The 18180-nt window shown below is 43.6% G+C and overlaps 3 protein-coding genes across 3 annotated transcripts in view; 2 read left to right on the forward strand and 1 right to left on the reverse strand.

The window, feature by feature from the left end:
- Nucleotides 1-3567, forward strand: part of rbp5 (retinol binding protein 1a, cellular) — a 71317-nt gene extending 67750 nt beyond the window's left edge. The window contains exon 5 of the mRNA XM_084027615.1: nt 3555-3567. The gene's annotated coding sequence lies outside the window, so the exon portion shown is untranslated. The remainder of the gene's footprint in view (nt 1-3554) is intronic.
- lag3 (lymphocyte activating 3) lies at nt 292-3174 on the forward strand. Its single transcript, XM_084027591.1, has 8 exons — nt 292-440; nt 528-651; nt 790-1010; nt 1205-1465; nt 1555-1872; nt 1952-2209; nt 2344-2465; nt 2828-3174. The coding sequence occupies exons 1-8, from the start codon at nt 392-394 to the stop codon at nt 2930-2932; spliced, it is 1458 nt and encodes a 485-aa protein (XP_083883717.1). The 5' UTR covers nt 292-391; the 3' UTR covers nt 2933-3174.
- Nucleotides 3219-18068, reverse strand: plekhg6 (pleckstrin homology domain containing, family G (with RhoGef domain) member 6). Its single transcript, XM_084027576.1, has 16 exons — nt 17965-18068; nt 14308-14530; nt 13393-13527; nt 12784-12921; nt 12593-12688; nt 12414-12464; nt 12005-12154; nt 9945-10055; nt 8905-9054; nt 8095-8229; nt 7897-8016; nt 7647-7779; nt 7453-7568; nt 5789-7149; nt 4127-4307; nt 3219-3569 (listed from the first exon to the last, which is right to left on the reverse strand). The coding sequence occupies exons 1-15, from the start codon at nt 17982-17984 to the stop codon at nt 4127-4129; spliced, it is 3120 nt and encodes a 1039-aa protein (XP_083883702.1). The 5' UTR covers nt 17985-18068; the 3' UTR covers nt 3219-3569.
- Between the last annotated feature and the right edge of the window lie 112 nt (nt 18069-18180).

Below are 18180 nucleotides of genomic sequence, written 5' to 3' on the forward strand. Positions count from 1 at the left end.
TGCTGTGCGTGGCCCGACACTGTGCTTGTGTTTTGTGCAAGCTTTGGATTGGGATTTGAAAGATGTATTATATGAATACACAATTGATTTGACGTGAAGGAGGAAATGAAGAAGAGAATCCGTGGGAGGGAAGTGGGTCTCCCTGTTTACATCTCTGTCTTAGTTTCAAGGCTGACAAGTCAGACCACATCAAACCCCGGCTTGCAGCTGAAGTCACATGACCAGCAGAGAAACTACCTACATATATAAATATCGACCCAACTCACGAGAACGTGTCAGAGAGCACATCAAAACTGGAGGAAGTGGAAAGCAGATAGAGACTCAAGCAGGTGGAAAGAGAGAACTCAACACTTTATTTTACAAACAAATCAAAAACAAACGCAACAAAAAGATGCTGTTGGAGCATTTCATCTTCGGGGTGATTACCTATCTTATGGCAGGTAAATATATTATTTTTTAAACCACATTGTCTGTTAGACTTTGGTGATGAAATGTAGATGAAATGGACCTTTTATTTTCTTTCTCAGGGGCTCAGTGTGAGGAAACGGAGGTGTTTGCTGAAGCCGGCTCTCAGGCCATACTTCCCTGTAGATGTAGCCCTTCTCCCTCCTCCGATATCCCTGCCATCATCTGGAGTAAAGCCAACAAAGGGTAAGACATCTTTTATCTGTTCAGCTCCAAACACCCATCATGTCCCTCCGCTCCAATGCTCTGCCATCCCTTCAACTTCAAAAGCTTGTATCTGCATGCTGATGAATCTGGACCGTTTGTGACACCTTCCTTCCACAGCACCGTTTGGAGAAAGCAAAGAAGTGGTCTGCAGTACTGGGGTGCTAACTGGTCAGCAAAAGGCAGCCAGCGCGTGCGATGCCCCCACTCCCAGTTTGACACTGGTGACTTCAGCCTGCAGATCAACAACGTGAGGGAGGAGGACGGAGGAGTTTACTCCTGCAGGGTGGAAAATAGAGACCAGGTTGACACGAATGTGGTCATACTGAGAATCATTGAAGGTAAGAAACCCCAGTTATGTTCACTCTCTATACTTGAGTGGCATTTTTGAATTTGTTAAAGCAGAGCCCAAGATTCAACTTCATAAAGACATTGAGAAAGCAATGAGCCCAAACTCACATTAACTTGCATTTTTTAGCTGCTCTTAATCAAAAATGCATGTCATTAATCTCCTCCTGGCCTGTTTCCTCTACAGTGTCCGTTTCCTCATCGGTCCCGGTATGGGGCAGTGACGTTTCCATCAGCTGTGGCGTGACCCCTTGGCCTCGCGGAGCCTCTGTGCAGTGGACGTTGAACAGCAGCCCATTCGTGCCTCAGACTGGCGCCGCCTTAAACACACACACCGCCGGGAGTGTCCTGAGGGAAAAGGCAACAGCGAGACTGACAGGGAACTGGACCTGTGTTGTGGCTCACAATGGCAAAGAGGGGCGAGGGTCGGCAGCTGTCAGAGTGATGGGTAAGATCCTGATCCAAAAGAGAGAGAAAAAACTGAATTGTGTTCAGAAATGAAGTTTGGTTCATCGTTTCCCTCCCTTTGTCTGGCAGGAATCATCCGGCCGTCCAGAGACGGCACTAAGGTGTACGCTGCTGTGGGATCTGCAGTCACGCTGCCCTGCGTCTTCTCCTCTGGCTTGATCCCCTCTCATCCAGCCTGGGAGAAACTGAAACCTGGGTTTCTTTTTAAACCCACTCCCGGTCGCCTTCCTGCCTCTTTCTCTCCATCTTTGCCACTCTCTCAGCTCTCCTCTGACAAATCTGCCAGTTTGAAAGAAGTCGGGTTTGAGGATGAGGGCAGGTACAGATGCTCTGGCGCCATAGAAGGACAACAGTTGACTCGAAACATGCAGCTCGTAGTTGCCAAAAGTATGTTTGCAGTTTGAGTTTAATCCACTGATTTCTTGTTGTTGCCAACAATACATCTGACCGTTGTTTTCTCTGTCAGTTGACAGCAGCATCCCGTCAGAGAACACAGGCTCTGTGACGCTGACCTGCCAACTGAGCGACACGAGGGAGGTCACCAGCTATGAGTGGGTTCGTGTGGTCGGCGACCTCAACGGCACCAAGTCGGTGGAGTCCCCCCAGAAAGGGAAGACTTTGAGTTTAAGCAAGGTGTCCGAGGAGAACCGAGGCGAGTGGGTGTGTCGCTTCTTCGGGAAAGACGGCCTTTTGGGAAATGTAACATACCACATTCAAATGATGAGTAAGTTCTTAAAGGGTTTTTATTATTTGATTTATTTCTGCTGTGTGATACTCGATACTCGAAATAATCTACATAGGTTGATGCCCATGCAAAATGTCACATTGTGCCATTATGTGACCGTTTCTTCCCCACAGGTGGTCTGAGTGGACAGAAACCTGCAGGCGTCTCACACAGCACTGCTGCCACAGTCGGTCTCAGCTTTCTCCTCCTCATTCTGCTGTTGATTCTGGCTCAGATGTACAAGAACCACCAACGGGTAAAGACCAACAGATACTGTTCAACAAACTGTAGTGAGTGTGTGTGTGTGTGTGTGTGTGTGTGTGTGTGTGTGTGTGTGTGTGTGTGTGGTGTGTGTGGTGTGTGTGTGTGTGTGTGTGTGTGTGTGGTGTGTGTGTGTGTGTGTGAGAGAGAAACAAAATCTTGAAATGCTTGTCCTTGTTTTAAGAAAAGTCACTTGATTCCAGAATCTCTCATTAACGGATCACTCGTATTACAGCATTATGGAAATTAAGTATTGAAAATGAATTAAAAGTATTAATAGTTTGTTGTATTGCAATACATCGTGTTGTGCGCCCTCATACATCAGACAAAATTGAATTGCATATCTTTGTCCCACAGAGGAAAAGGATCTTTCAGTATCCTGCGCTGGAGACGATCGTTCACACCGTGTCCAACGAGCGGGAGAGGAGAGAACAGAACCAAGTGCAAAAGGAAAGACATTAAACAACCTGAGTGAGATTATCTTCTTCAGGTCTGCAATATGTTGGGAGACTTTTCTTGCATACGTGTTGGAACTACAGTATTTTCACAGCAGACGTTGTAGCAGTATTGTTGATGAATTTAAATGTGTGTTATCCTGTTGAGTTGTATCGGTTTTCAATTATCGACTGAAGGAAGATATGTTTCTGTAAATATGTATGAAAAATAAAATGTTTTACAAATGAAGTAGATTTAACAAAAGTAAATCTGGTTTATTATTATTTATTTTCTTTTTACATTATATACAATCTGAGGGGATATGATCATAAATATATAAAGTCATTAATAAAAAATGTTTCATTATTTATACAAAACATTGTCCTGATGTTAATATATAATTCTATAAAATATAATAAGTTGTTTTTCATTAATTACGACATCCTCGCTGGCCATAAATTCAGACAAAGACATCTGCTTCAATGGAAAACTGCAAGTTTGCTGAACTGCTGGAAATCCGTTGGTTTTCTTCTTTTGTGCGTATCAGCTTTTCATTTTTAAATCCTCCCATCCTTAATTTGGCCCTCTGCAGTTCACATTGACAGGCTGAATGTAAAGGTTGGTTGGCAGGAGCGTTTGGGTCAGTGAGTGCAGGACTCCAGGCCTACACCCAGAGGCGATTCTAGAGTCTGTTGGGGCCCCAAGCAAAATTTTCAGTGGGGCCCTTCTGACTAAACAATAACAATAATATACTTACTGTTAATCTTATGCTTATCATTATCTGCTCCACTTACCACTTTCTTTCTTTTTTCTTCATCTTTTTTTTTTCTTCCTCTTCTCACTGCCAGATGGATAACTCCTCTTCATTTTCCATCAGCTTCTTTTCCATAGCAGTCCACAGGTTGACGTGAGGTGGATTGATTGACATGGGGCCCCGTTCGGGAGGTTTCAAGATGTCAATGCAAATCGCCCATTGTTGTTGTTGTTTATTTACACTTTATTTTTATGAGGAGGTCGGTTGAAAAAAAAAGTATCTTTTTTAATTCTGTCTTCCATTGTGGTCTTTAGCGGCAGCGGCGGCGGGGGGGGGGGGGGGGCGGTCATCAAATTGATTTTTTAAACATTCATAAAACAGCCCTCGGGCCGAGTCTCGGGGGCCCCCTGGCAACTCGGGGCCCCAAGCAGTTGCCTGCCTTGCCTGTTCACAAACAGCGCCTCTGCCTACACCTGACTGTACTCCCCGTCCTCCTGCTCTGAAGGTCGGTGGAGATCCCAGGAGGCCAGAGATCGACTGACGTCCTCCAGAAAGCCTTCGCCTCCAAGGTCTAAATGATCCATGACTTCATCGTCATCAAAGCACCAGCCTGACCAGTCCACATTGACTCCGTCCATGAAGATAACACTGAAGAAAGTGAGAGACGGAAGCAGGTCAAAATGTATTATTTACTGTGTATGTTGTAGAAGAAAATGAAGGACCTCACAGTTTAAACTTCATCTCATCCTAATATTCCTCTCTCTCGTACTGATCAAGTTTCCTGCTGATATGATTGTGGTTAACTTTTGTTATTGGGATTAGAGGAAGTATTTAACCTTGATATCCTGAGAGAGAGAAAGCATCAGCTAGAGTCCCACTCTGGTCAGAAAGGATTCTGCAGCTCTGCTGTGAACTTCTTTCTCCACTGACGGTGATTATTCTCAACCAGCCACAGAATTAGACCTGAAGAGCTTTTCTTCCAGTGTACTCTCCCGTCTACTGAATATTGTGTGTTCTGGGGAACGTTTCCTTCAAGGGCTGCCATGCTGCCTCAAATTTGAGATAATGCATCGTCTTTTATTATTAGAATTGCATGAATTAAATTGTGTTTAGGAAGATCTGCACCAAAGGAAGTTCATGCGTGAATTTACAACATCCAAATTTACAACATCCAAATTTACAACATCCAAATTGTGTGACAGTAACAGAGCTGCGGGGTTAAGGTCCTAGGGATTGTAACACTTATTTATTTATTCATTTGTTAGTACAAAATAAACATGAGATTATCATCATTAATCACCAGATAATCGTTGCATTGCATTTGTTGGATTGTATCTTACGTATACAACAACAATACACAAATCCAAGAACTCTATTCTTGGTAACATTTCTAAGTCAAAGACTGAGACAGCTAAACTCCTCAATAATAATAATAATAATAATAATAATAATAATAATAATAATAATAATACCGTTATTATTATCTCTACTACATTATATATTTGCCCATTCTAAAGCAAAGCTTTGAGACTGCAAAAGTCAGAACTGGGAAGACAAAATGATGGTTCACTCTCGGTCACGTTGTACATGTTTTTTTATCCGACATGGGGGCATTTTTTACTCTATTTTATTTGATTATGTGCATCACTTGTTTGAAAATGTTACATTTATTAACTAATCACTTGTATTATTTCTTGGATGGCTCCAAAGACTTGAATGCTCCTGGAAATGGGATTCTTTGTTCGTGCAGGTCGGCCTATCGGGCCGCCTATCGGACTTGAACCTGGGGCCGCTGCAGCGAGGAGGCAGCCTCGCTATGTGGGGCGCCAACTCTACCGCTGAGCCTGTCGCCCCAAAGCAGCCATTTCAAAACTCATCAATAACTTAAATCATGGTCCATTTCCATTTAGGTGGCCTTTGCTCATTAGAGTGTCACACTATAGCATGGCATGACATGTAAAAATGGCTGCTGCGAAAAGGGTCCGTTGTCATGGGAGGACGTCATCCATCTGTAATTTGTTGTTCATCGATACATTTATTGTAAAAATAAAATCCATACATACCTCAAAATCATGTAAATGAGCCAAACAAGAAGAAACAAAGCTATGAAAGTACTCTGTCAAACTCACCTGTTCCTTCTGTCGTCCTCGTCTCCATCCACCAGCTGCTCCTTCCATCCTTTACTCACTGAGAGGGCTCTGTGTCTCATCAGCTCCACCTCCTCCTCCCACTCTGTGTCTCGGTCTCCATCACTCGCCAACGGCGATGGCGTAGTGCATGGCGACGGGGGCGGGAGATACTTTGACTCCAAATTGCCCTTTTTTACATTCTTAACTCTTTTTAATCCATCTCTCTCTTTGGCTCTTTCCAGAAGTCCCTCCAGAGCAGAGTGGACTCTCGGGATGGGGGGAGCTGCTTCCTCTGCTCGGGGGAAGTTCAGACTGCTGGAGTGCAGGCGAAGTGCGTGGCCTCCTTCAATGACAATGTTAGGAATGGTGGCCCTTCTTTGGGATTTCACTCTGTCATTGATGTAAAGATCGGGAAGCTCAGATTCTGACAGTGTTCGGGGGTCTGGAGAGACTCTATCATGTGTGCTGCAAAACATCCCTTGGTTGAGTTTCAGGGAGCCCAGCTTCAGCACCCGGTGGGTATCTGAGGCAGAAGGAAGAGAGTTTGACTGCCGTGCATCCTGGAAGATTGGCCCAGGTGTCTGAGAAGGGTGGGCCTGATGGGTACTGTTCGGCCTCCTCCTGCGCAACCCAGGTGACCTTAAGTTTTTGGAGCAACCCCACACCTCTGGAGATTTCTCCATGTCTCCAGACTGGCTGTCATAAGAACTCTTCCTGAAGTCCTGATTCCTGGTCCCTCCCTCTTCTGTCAGTCTTAAAAACTCTGGAGCCTCTCTCGATATTGCTGGTTGGTAAGAATGGTGTAAAGTACTTTCTTTGTCCATTGGATAGTCCACATCTGGATACAAGAGAGCATGTGGTCCAGTTGTGTTATGTCGTAATGGATCAGCTGCAATCCCATATGTGAGATGATCTAGATTAGGGGTAGATTGTGCTCTGTGGTTCCAGAACTCCCTTTTCTCTTCTTCCTCCCTTTGGATCCTGACTTCTTCCCCTCTCACTCCCATTTCTATCCATTCATATCCTTTGACTGCTCCTTGCCATCCAGTAAAGCCCTTATGCTCAGGTTTACGGTTGTTGATGTTGGGCTGGGAGTGCCAATACGATAAAGCAGGATTGTTATTGACCATGTCGTCAGGAGGTGCATACTGTTCTTCTTTCGACGTCAATATCCCATTCACTGACCGGGGGATGATCAGTTCCTCAGTGAGTTCATCCACAAAAGTCGCTCGTCTCGATTGCATAACAGGTTGGTCTCCTGCCTCCACACCATCCATCTTAGCTTCGGCTACCGGATGCTGGATTTTCCAGTTTTCCAGTTGCCTGTTGCTCTCCGTCCGTCTCAGGTTCCACAGTGTTTCCTGACAAAGTAACGTAGACATGAAACTAATTCAAGACCAACCGTCATATTTGCAATTCTGCATCTTACAGATGCTAACATGCTCACGATGATAGTGCCAACACACTGATGTACAGCAGGTATAATGTTTGGATCAGACATTTCACTACAAAATCCCCAACGTGAAACTCCTGGTAGTGCTAGAGGGAAAGTCAGGTTCACCAAAGGGTTATCCTCTGGGAGCCATGTATTCATGGTTATCCATCCAATAAGAGATAATCGACTGACAGAACCAGTTCAATTAGACATAAGTGTGTTTGTATACCTTTGCCTGGTGGATGTTGGAGACCCAGGTGGAGCAGCTCTCCGCGGTGCTGGCTGCGAACACGTACACATTCCTCGCACTCCGAAGGTCACCGACCTCCACTAGAACGAATGAACCTGGGAGAGAAGGAGGGACGATTATGGAATCTATAATATACTTATACAAGCCATCTTCTTGTCCAAAGAGTTACTCACAGCCATCTTTCAGGGAGATGCAGTACGTTCCGTCAAGGGCCAGCGGAGGTCGAACTACCTTCAGTCGCTCTCCTTTCTTCTGGACTTTGGTCATTAGGAGCACGTCTGAGAACAGTAGAGCCACCACCTCAAGCTGCAGCACACCAGCGTGTGCAAGAGAAACACGATAAAGTAAAAGGAAAGCAGTGATAACAGTAATTGGTAAATGTAAAGTAAATAAACATTAACTGAGTCCACTGGCTCTGCTCACCTTGCTGTCTTTTCTCCCCCGAATCTTCAAGTTCTCCTCCAGCAGCAGCTTTCTTACGACTCCAGTACTGACTCCTCTGATGGGGCACGTCAGGTCAAACCGGCAGATCTCTCGGACATGCTGTCAATGGCAAAACATATTCGAGCAAAAATCCATAATGTTCAGTATTGGAAGGGAAGGAAAGCAATCAGATGTTACCTTGTCGATATCTTCATTTATTCCCTCAACCTCGTATCCCTCCACCCTCTGAGCAGAGATGGTGAGAGCGAGTTCCTCGTCTTTCAGCCTCAGGTAGTCGTTGATGCTCTCCAAAAAGCTGTTGACACTGGATAACTGGAGAAGAGCAAACAGAAGATGCTTTGTGGGAGAAAACAAACATTGCTGCTGAATTTAAAAGTGTGGGTGTGTTAAAAGTCCCTATTTCATTCCTTACAAACATTTCAGGAAGAAAGTGAGAAAATGTTAACTAAGCTAATTCATCAAGATCCAGATTTCAGATAGCATTATATAATTTTAATAATTTTATTTTACACCTGGAGCAAAAACATTGTCAGGGCAACGTCTCCTTAAAATGTACTCAATAATGAAGAAATTTCAGGTTATGAAATTGGTCAGAAGCTTGACCATGTAATGCCTTTAACAGAAAATCACATGCTGCCCTTACCCTTTAAAAAGTTATATGATGCAATATATTACTTTGGAGTTTTTTTCCAATTCTCTAATCAAACACACTTATTAACAATACCAAAGAATATATTGAGATAATAGAAGGAAGGAAGCAGCTCCCATTGTCTGTTTGAACAAACAGAGTTTAAGAAATGTTATTAAAAAAATAACATTTACCAGAGATGTTTTTAATTTTCTTTTTTATAGTAGTGAGGGTGTTGAGTAAGATATTCAATAAATAAAATATATAAAACTACTATATTGAAATGGGTTTACTGCAATAAGTCTGGAACAGAATAGAAACAAAGAGCAGTGAACATGTGGAGTGCTGGCGTTTCTCACCATGCCTCGGAGTGTGTGCTGGACGTGAGGATCCTGGGTGCTCTTCAGCACCGCTTTGAGCAGCAGAGGATACTTTGTGATCCTCTGATGGGGTTTGGCCTGCATGTCCCCGAGCCGCATCCGCTCACACTGAGGATGAGTCTCCACCCACTGGACAGGACAAGAACACGAGACCACCGCCCGCAAATCAGTGCTTTGGATTGCAACTAGTTTATCCTAAATGGTAGCCTGAATTAAGTGTTAGTTCACCCAAAAGTATCCTATAGTTACATAGTATCCAGTAACAGTACTATTGGTTTTATTTTTCAATGTTTGAAATATATTTACTTTGTGCTTTTCAAATCATTGGAAAGTAATGCTTTAAAAACTCAATACCAGCTTATCTTTCCATAAGCAATGACCCAGTTATGTGTAATCTTCACTGTTGAGTTTTCACCCTTTGATAGAAAATGCTATTAACCTCCAACTCGGTCGAAGGTCAGAAATAAAAACATATCTATCAAAACAAAAACAAAAACCTCTGACTCAGAGCTCAATGAGATGTTTTGCTTGATTTGGATGAGCAGACCCTTTTAAACTCCCACTGAGTACCGTTTCCTGGTAAAATGTCTGTTACAAAAACATTTCCTCCCACTCAGGTTGACAAGTGTGCTGGTATGACATAAGTGAAAAAGCAAGTGTTGAATAAAGTGTGTGCGATAGCAGTTTTAACAATCATAATGAAATTCCTGCTTTTGCTCGTTTGTGAGACTGCTGCAGGACATTTTTAGTCACAAATCCCATAAAAGGCCTTTAAGCGGCTGTTGAGACTGAATCATTTGGAGAAAATGTTGTTGCCCACAAGGTCATGAAAAAAAATCACAAACCACACAGTGTCATTAATGAGTGAACAGTTAGTCATTACATCTAATTCCACTGAGCTGCTCTCGATGGTAATAAGGAGGTTTGTGGGTGTGAGTATTTCCAATATGAGCCTTTAGCCTCACATGCACCAGCGTGTGGCCACGTTGGGTGTACTGTCCGTCTGCTGCTTCCTTTACCTGAATGTAGGGGAGGAAGTGTGGGTTGCTCTCCAGCTGCCGGCGCGTGAACTCCAGATTGTTTTCCTCCTCCCAACAGTAATGCTGATAGGCAGAGAAGCGCTCGTGGAACTGTGCACGAAAAGAAAAGGATCATTAACCACAATGTGATACAACCTCCATTACACTTACATTTATTTACATACATATATGAGGAGACATATATGGATGGATGTCCTGATACTGTTCCTTGAAATGGATTGGTAGCCTACTAGCTGCTTTTGATGTACAAACAGCATGTACATATTTGTACATATACCGACCTCCAACATATAATGAGCACCTAGACTGAAAACCTTTATGTTCACCTTAGCTTTCTGCTAAGTCTTTTAACATCTGCACTGTTATTTTTATTGTCCATTGTTTTGCAAATGTTTTTATTCTCCTCGTCTTTCTGTAATGCATTTTAATTTTGCCTTTATTTTCTTTTAATTCTTCTATTTTTTCACTTTATTGTATGACATGTTAAGATGTGAAGCACTTTGAGTCTGCCTTGTATGAAAAGTGATATACAAATAAAGTTGCCTTGCCTTCATCACTGACTTCTCTGATTTCTTGGCTGAAATAATGCCTAAATATGACAGCGTTTTAATTCTGGGTGATATGAACACACACGTGTGTTGTCCTTCTAAGCCGTTGACTAGAGACTTTTTAAATCTTATTGACTCATTTGGTCTTGTGCAGTCTGACTGGACCCACACAAGAGCACGGGCACACACTTGATCTCGTCCTATCATATGGTTTACCCGTTTCTAATACTGAAGTTTGTGATGCATTTTTCTCTGACCACATGCCTGTTTTATTTGATGTACCTCTCCCATGTTATATTGACAAACTATCTGCACCGGCCCGTCGTTGCCGTAGGTTTAACCCTTCCACTGCTGATCAGTTCTCGTCTGCTTTTACTAGCGCTACTGTAATTAGCCCAGCCAGCCCCGTGTGTGTTAACAGGGAGGAGTTATAGATCCAATTTCACTTATGCTGTATTTGCTCCCCCTAGGATCTATACTGCCTACTCTAATGACACTCAAATCGACCCGTCTTTGAAAAGAAATAATCCTAACTATAAAACCTTTGTTAGCATGTCTTGAAGATGACAAAGCATGGCTGGCCTTAAACTTTCTAAACTTTACGACAGTAAAACCGAAGTTCTGGTGTTTGGTCCCAGTAATGTCCATGTGTCTCCTCCTGGTGATTTGGGTCCCCTTGAACTGTTTGTGAAGCCAACTGTCACTAATCTGAGGGGTGAAAATCCACTGTGACCTTAAGATGGACAAACAGATAAATGTTGTAGTGGGAAAGAGCTTTTTCCAGCTTAGGAGGCAGTCCAAGGTCAAACATTTTTTTATCTCGTAGTGTTTTTGAAAATGTTATACATGCTTTTATGACTTCTCGTCTTGATTATTGTAATGCCTTGTATGTTGGCGTCAGTCAGGCCTCCCTCTGTTAGTCCAGAACGCTGCTGCTCGTCTGCTAACGGGTACTCGTACGCAAGAGCACATTTCCCCTGTACTGGCTTCCCTCCACCGGCTTCCTGTGCATTTTAGGATTGATTTTAAGATTCTGCTGTTTGCTTTTAAGTGGGTTGGATTGGATACATACATTTCATAATTTACATGCACTAAATATGTTCTTGGAAATCAGATAAATGCAGTGGAGTAGAAAGTAGGATACTCTCCACCTTTGCCCTCACCGGACATGTCATTGTCCTGTGCTGTACATATACTTGTATTTATATCTGTACATAGTAATGCTATGTTTACCTTTTATTCAGTTTGTTATCCTTGTTTTATTTATTTCTCTATTTCTGTGTGTGTACATTGAGAGACATAAAACCAGAGTCAAATTCCTACTATGTGTTTACACTTACTTGGCCAATAAAGCTGATTCTGATTCTGAAATGTAAATACCTCAGCACAATACCGTCTGCATGGAAAGTGCTTGAGTACATGTACTACTGACGGGCAGAAACACAACTCTGAATGGGTTTGCAATGCGTCTTGCAGACAGTGAGGTCATACCTGCAGGCACCCGGCCTCTAACATCATGGGGTCGAAGGGCTTGCCTGTGCTCCGGACATCTTGTAACATGGGGTGAATCACCTCCTGCCAGAAGAGCTGGTGTGCGCTGAGGATGGAGGGAAGGTTGGAGAAAAGCAGCTCGGAGGTCACCTGTCACAGGAGGAAGACAAAACTAATCATAGTGCTAAAGTTTTACTCCCCTGCTTTGTGATATTTTCCGTCTTCTCAGTGGAAATCTGCCGCTGTGCTACATTTTCCACTTAAGTGTTGTATTCTGTGTGAGCGAGAAGCGGATGTACTTGTTGTGCTGATCGATGTGAATGGTGTGCAGAACAGTGGAAAATAGGCCTGCAGATTAAGAGCTTGTGTGTTTCCAGTCTAGACGGAGCTGCGTGCGCTGCAGACTGACCTCCAGGAGAAATCCACGCTGCTGCAGGTTGACGAGAGCACCAATAACCAACTGAGAAGGAGACACAGCTTTGGTAAACATCCTGTGGAAAATCCCTCCTTCAGCTCTGACATCGTATGTAAATACAAATACTGTATTTGAAATGGGAGCGTGACAGAAGGTAGAGAATGACATGTTACGTCTTTGATGATCGTCAGCTTGTTGATGTAGGTGAGCTCGGTATGGACAAACTCCCACAGCGCCTCCTGTTGGTGTCTCTGCATCTTAGACATGGTCTGATTAATATCAGAAGAGCAGAGAAGGAGGAAAGAAGATTATTACAGATGCTACGAGAATGTGAGCAGGTCTCCGCTTCTTTCAGGGCTCATACCGAATGAGAGAGGACTATATCCGTCCAGTTCTTCTCCAGTGTCGTTGCCTGACTTTCCTCCTTCCACCTCCACTTCAGATTGAGCGGCACAGCAAAGGCCCCCAGATCCTGCTTCAACACATCCAGCTGACCTCGTTCCTGAGGGGTTGTTCAGCACAGGCAAGAGAAAAGTAAACCCACAGATGTCAGGCAGAGAAAAATGATGACATAAGGAATCAGTAATTCCTGAGAAGTGATCGTTAACAGTTAACGGCAGGGACTAAGATTACATTAACCAGAAAATGTGTATGCCAACAGAGCAGAACATTTCGTGTTGCAGTGGGGTTTTTTCAGTTTGAGCGACACAGAGCAAATGTATCTGTTTCCAAGCATAAAATATATACGTATGACAGAGGATATGATTTATGGAGAAGGGGTGGGATAAAATAAGCGTATATTTTTTCCCACTCCTTTTTAGACATGTAAAAAAAATGTTATTCATATATCTCTATGCATTGCGTAATATTTTATTTTATGTATGACATTTTCTGTATTCATTTTGCCATGTTTGAAATACAAATCTAAAGCAATGTGAGCGTGTAGTGTGATGAGCAGGAGACGACAGAATACCTCGGACGGCGGAGTCTTCTCAGACCCCCCCTGACTGAACAGGACCTGTCTCAGAGCAGCTCTGGGTTTGGTTCCTGCAGAAGGTCCCTTATTTACTGTTGCAAAGTCAGTCACCACTTTCTGCTTGGTCCGCCTCTGGAGAGGGAAAAGTCCATTTCAGCTTGTGCATTTCAGGTGGCCGTACCATTTCCCCGATTACATCAACAAACATTCAAAAGATAAGAGAGCGGGAATGATTCATCTCAACTATTTGCTGTATGAGTCTGGTAGACGTCAGTGCCAACACATTTCCTCTTTACACGCTAGCTTTTAACACTTGAGACTTTCATATTGTCAAATATATTATCAGATTTTTTAAATCACGCATCCATGTGTAAGCAGCATTGTTGTTTTGATATTTGAGCTGTTTAATCTGCAAAACCCTCAATGGTATAAAGATGCTGTGAGAATATTTCATCCTGTATTTAATTTTAAACTAAATACAGGTGTTAGGTCTTGTTCTATTTTTAGCTCTTACTTTATCGGCAATGATACGTTGTGGTTTCTTTGTTTCATTCTTTTGACAAATGTACTTATTGTAAGTCGCTTTGGACAAAAGCGACTTACAATAAGTAAATGACCTAAATGTAAACAACTTGTTTGAAATGTGTTTTATTAATGAGTGCATATCTTGAAAGGAGATTGAGATAGCCTACTGTTGCTACAATCATGAAGGTTAGTCACAGGCAGATTTTTTTTCTCTCTCTTCAAAGACTGCATTCCAGACTATAATGACTTGAAAAGACATTCACTGAACAATGCATCAGTTTCAGTATGGGAAATAAGTACTGACTACATATGTCGGAGAAATGAAGTAGAAAGTAGCATAAAATGGAAATAAATACACAGTTTCAAGTTTCCGCCCGTCTCACTTGCCTGATAGCTGAGCTCATTGAACTTGTTTTTCTCCGCTGACGCCCTCTGCTGGTGGTGGTTTATCGCTGCTGCTGCTGTCGTCCCATCGACCGCATCTGGCTCTCTGGGCTCCGAGTCCCTCCGCCTCTCCCCGTCCACCACGTCCCGCCACGGCACCGAGGCGTCTTCCATCAGTGACTCATTTCCCCCACCGTTGTTTCCATGCGGCGCCTTGGAGGAAAGGCTGCGGACAAACACACAGGGTTACTCCTGCCAGAGCAGAGAGGGAGACACAGCACAGCGACATACTGTTATTTTAAAAGGTGACTGAGACTTTCTTTTCAGGCTTGAAGGTTGAAGTGTGATATGCTGGGTCAACAAACACAAGCCGATTGTAAAAGACCATCTAAGACCGTGTCGGCCTCTCAAATAAGGCGTGTTTGTCACATGTTTCATGTGTCTACTCAGTGTGCGAACTATACCGCGGCTTTCGGGGGGGCTCACTTATGTTGGCGGGGGGGGGGGGGGCTTGCGCGTGCCTCAGAGCGAGGACTTACTCAAAACACATCCATTATTACAAGCCTGTATGCCAGCACATAAGCACATATCACATCCAACCTCCACACGCATCAAAATCAAAACATGCCAGTCTGGTTACAAGGAATCAAGTCCGCATTAAGACGTTTAAGACATAGCGCCCCCACGCTTCAATGGTGAGGACAAGAATTGCATGCAGGCCGGTATCTTTATTAAAGTGAAATAGTGATCAATCACCCTCATGCGCAAATCATACATTAAAAATAGCCCAATTTTACACATGATCCATGATTATGACAAAAAAAAAAAAAAAAAAAAAAAAAAGGAAATGCATGGGAAAAAACAGCATTTTGCCAATATTTTAGAGACCCCCCCAAAATTTCACTAATCATGTTTTCAGGGGAGCTCATGTCTCATTAAGGGGGGCTGAGACCCCCCTGGCTCCCCCGTAGTTCGCGTCTACTGCTGTGAATGACCCCAAACGAAGCTCTAGTTTTATAGGGACAAGCTTAGCATGACCACATTGATAAGCTAGTTTGCAATGCCACTACTTTGGCTTTTAGATACGTTAAAAAAACAACCTATAATACAATACAAAGCAGATCATTCACGACTAATTAAGTGATAGCTTCTTTAAAACGGTTTGTTAGTGTAAAATGATATATGGTTATGTAGTTATGGTCCAGTTTGAGTAGTTCACGCATTGATCCCCTGAACAGAAATAAAAACATCTGTCCAAATAAAGAGTCATGGAATTGATATATCAGCAATTTCATTAAACCTATTAAACTGAAGATATTTATTCATCAAATTGAACCAAAAAATGTGGATGGTCAGTGATCAATGCATGTGTGAAAGTGTCTAAATCAAATAAAGCAGCAGAGAGAGAGAGAGAGAGAGAGAGAGAGAGAGCGAGAGCGAGAGATCAGCTGTTCATGTCCTGCAGACCAGGAAAAGTCTTGGATACAAAACTGTTCCCCACAGGACTACAGGCAGACCACAAATCCAACACGCATACAACTTTCAATATCGGTGTGTTAACAGCTCCCAGCTTAGGACCAGCAGCTGATGTAAGACACTCAATTAACAGCACAGGGAGCCATTCTTCCTTGAAGCTCCAAACGTTCCTCCACAGAAGCCATGAGGGGGAAAAAACACTCACTACCCAAACACCCAAATCAACGCGTAACAGCAACAGCCAGAGCAGCACATGCAGTCATCTCTGCAGCCCGTCCCTCTGACTGTCTCACCAGGAACTCACAAAGCCCCCCGAAAACCTGCAACCAGCAATTTACTCCCCATGTGTACAGGAACACTCATCTCTGGCACAAAATCACCAGCCGAACAGCTCAGTGACACAAACACTCCCCAGAATGATCATCACTACAGCTGCACACGCACCAGAAACAGCCTCCTCAGTCCTCACACACACTCATCCAGTCCCAAACAACCAGAACCATCATCACTACAGCTGCACACGCACCAGAAACAGCCTCCTCACACACACTCATCCAGTCCCAAACAACCAGAACCATCATCACTACAGCTGCACACGCACCAGAAACAGCCTCCTCACACACACTCATCCAGTCCCAAACAACCAGAACCATCATCACTACAGCTGCACACGCACCAGAAACAGCCTCCTCACACACACTCGTCCAGTTCAGCTCAACATGCTGAACCAACTGCTACGCAAATCTAAACCACACGAACCAAGATGGGAATTGAACCGTACCAGATGAGTTCAGAGTAACAGACATTTATTTCTCATATTAAACCAAAACCAAAGAGTCATGGAATGTCAGTGATCAGTAATGCATGTGTGAAAGTGCCATGGATCAAATAAAGCATCAGGCGTGTAACAGAGGAGTGGAGAGCCAGGTCCATGTGATGAGCTTTCATTCCTGGAGACACAATCAGGCTCAGGTGTGGCTCATCAGCTGTTAACGACCCCAAGACCAGGACAAGGAACACAGACCCCTACTGGATAGGAGGGTCGCCACACGTTTAGCAAGTAAAACCGTTCAATATGAAACAAACAACAAAATAGGATTTATGAAACAGAAACAAAAAAAGGTAAATAAAGAAAAGTGAAGGACTGTGAACTTGGCAATTCAATTCAATTTTATTTAAAGTGTCATATCACAACAGAAGTCATCTCAGGACATTTAACACATTGAGCAGGACTAGAACACGCTCAAGATTTCCAGAGTCAATACAATTTCAAAGTCCCAACACCCAATCGGCATCTTTCTCATCTCAGCTGGATTTGGGTGCTCTAATAGTAAGAAGTAAACTAGTCAGGTCGAGTTTAGGGCCAAAGAGAGCAAACGTCTCTCCTCATCCGATAGTGATCTGAGTGACTCGGGTCTCTTAAACACCGGGAGTCAGGATACCAGGCACACTACTGATGCATCTCACAGACAGCGACGCTCATTTAACAGGACACCAACAGTTTCACACGGTCGCAGGTCCAGTTACACCGTCAGAGTGCATCTCTGGGACTTATCTCACATGAGTTGATACAACATCAGCCCTAGTTGGAGAACGTCCTGCTGCAGATTTCAGTTACGCCAAAGAGTTGCATCCATTCTATGGAAGCAGCTGTATCTCACAGAAATATTTCTCCATTTACTCATTTAGCCGTGAGAGAGGTGACATTTGTGTCCACAGGAATAACGTGACGTACATAACTGCAGTGGGATTACGGCTGAAACGTGTATTCACAATCATATTTGTACAGCTTTTTAGAAGTAAGTCTAAAAGCAAACACTGCAGATACGTTCACAGCACTTATGCTACACTGTCAAACATGAAAGCAGTCGGGAGTGCCTTCATCGTGGTGGCATTCCAGTTAACAAGCACCTTCTGTATCTCACACTAACACAGTCACGATAAAAGCAGATTGTATTGAAGCTGTAACCCTTTAAAATCCTTAAAGACTGATAAGCGTGGATGTGTAGCCTTGGTGAAGCAACAAACCAAAAGCCAGCAGGACAGTCGGTGGATTCACAGCAGCACCAACGTGGATCCACTGACTGCAGTTCGGCATGAAGAACAATGTTCCACCAAGTACTGCACATTTTCACTTTTTCTACCAGCTTTGTTTCTTTAATTAACAAAGATTATAGACTGTACCTGGGCTTGGTTGGATCCATTTTGTTTCACACAGTCATCTTTGGTTTCTGTTCGCTTTCTCCTCCTCCCTCTCTCCCCCTCTCTCTCTCTCTGCCTGGATCAGTCCCTCCCTCTCTTCCTTCACCTGCACCCGTGCTCTCTGCAACTGGCCCGACGGGAACGACTGGATCCACAGCCAACAAATCATTGCTCAGGGCTGGTTCATGCGCCGGCGCT

The sequence above is a fragment of the Eutrigla gurnardus genome (genome assembly GCF_963514095.1).
Source record: "Eutrigla gurnardus genome assembly, chromosome: 14".
Taxonomy (NCBI): domain Eukaryota; kingdom Metazoa; phylum Chordata; class Actinopteri; order Perciformes; family Triglidae; genus Eutrigla; species Eutrigla gurnardus.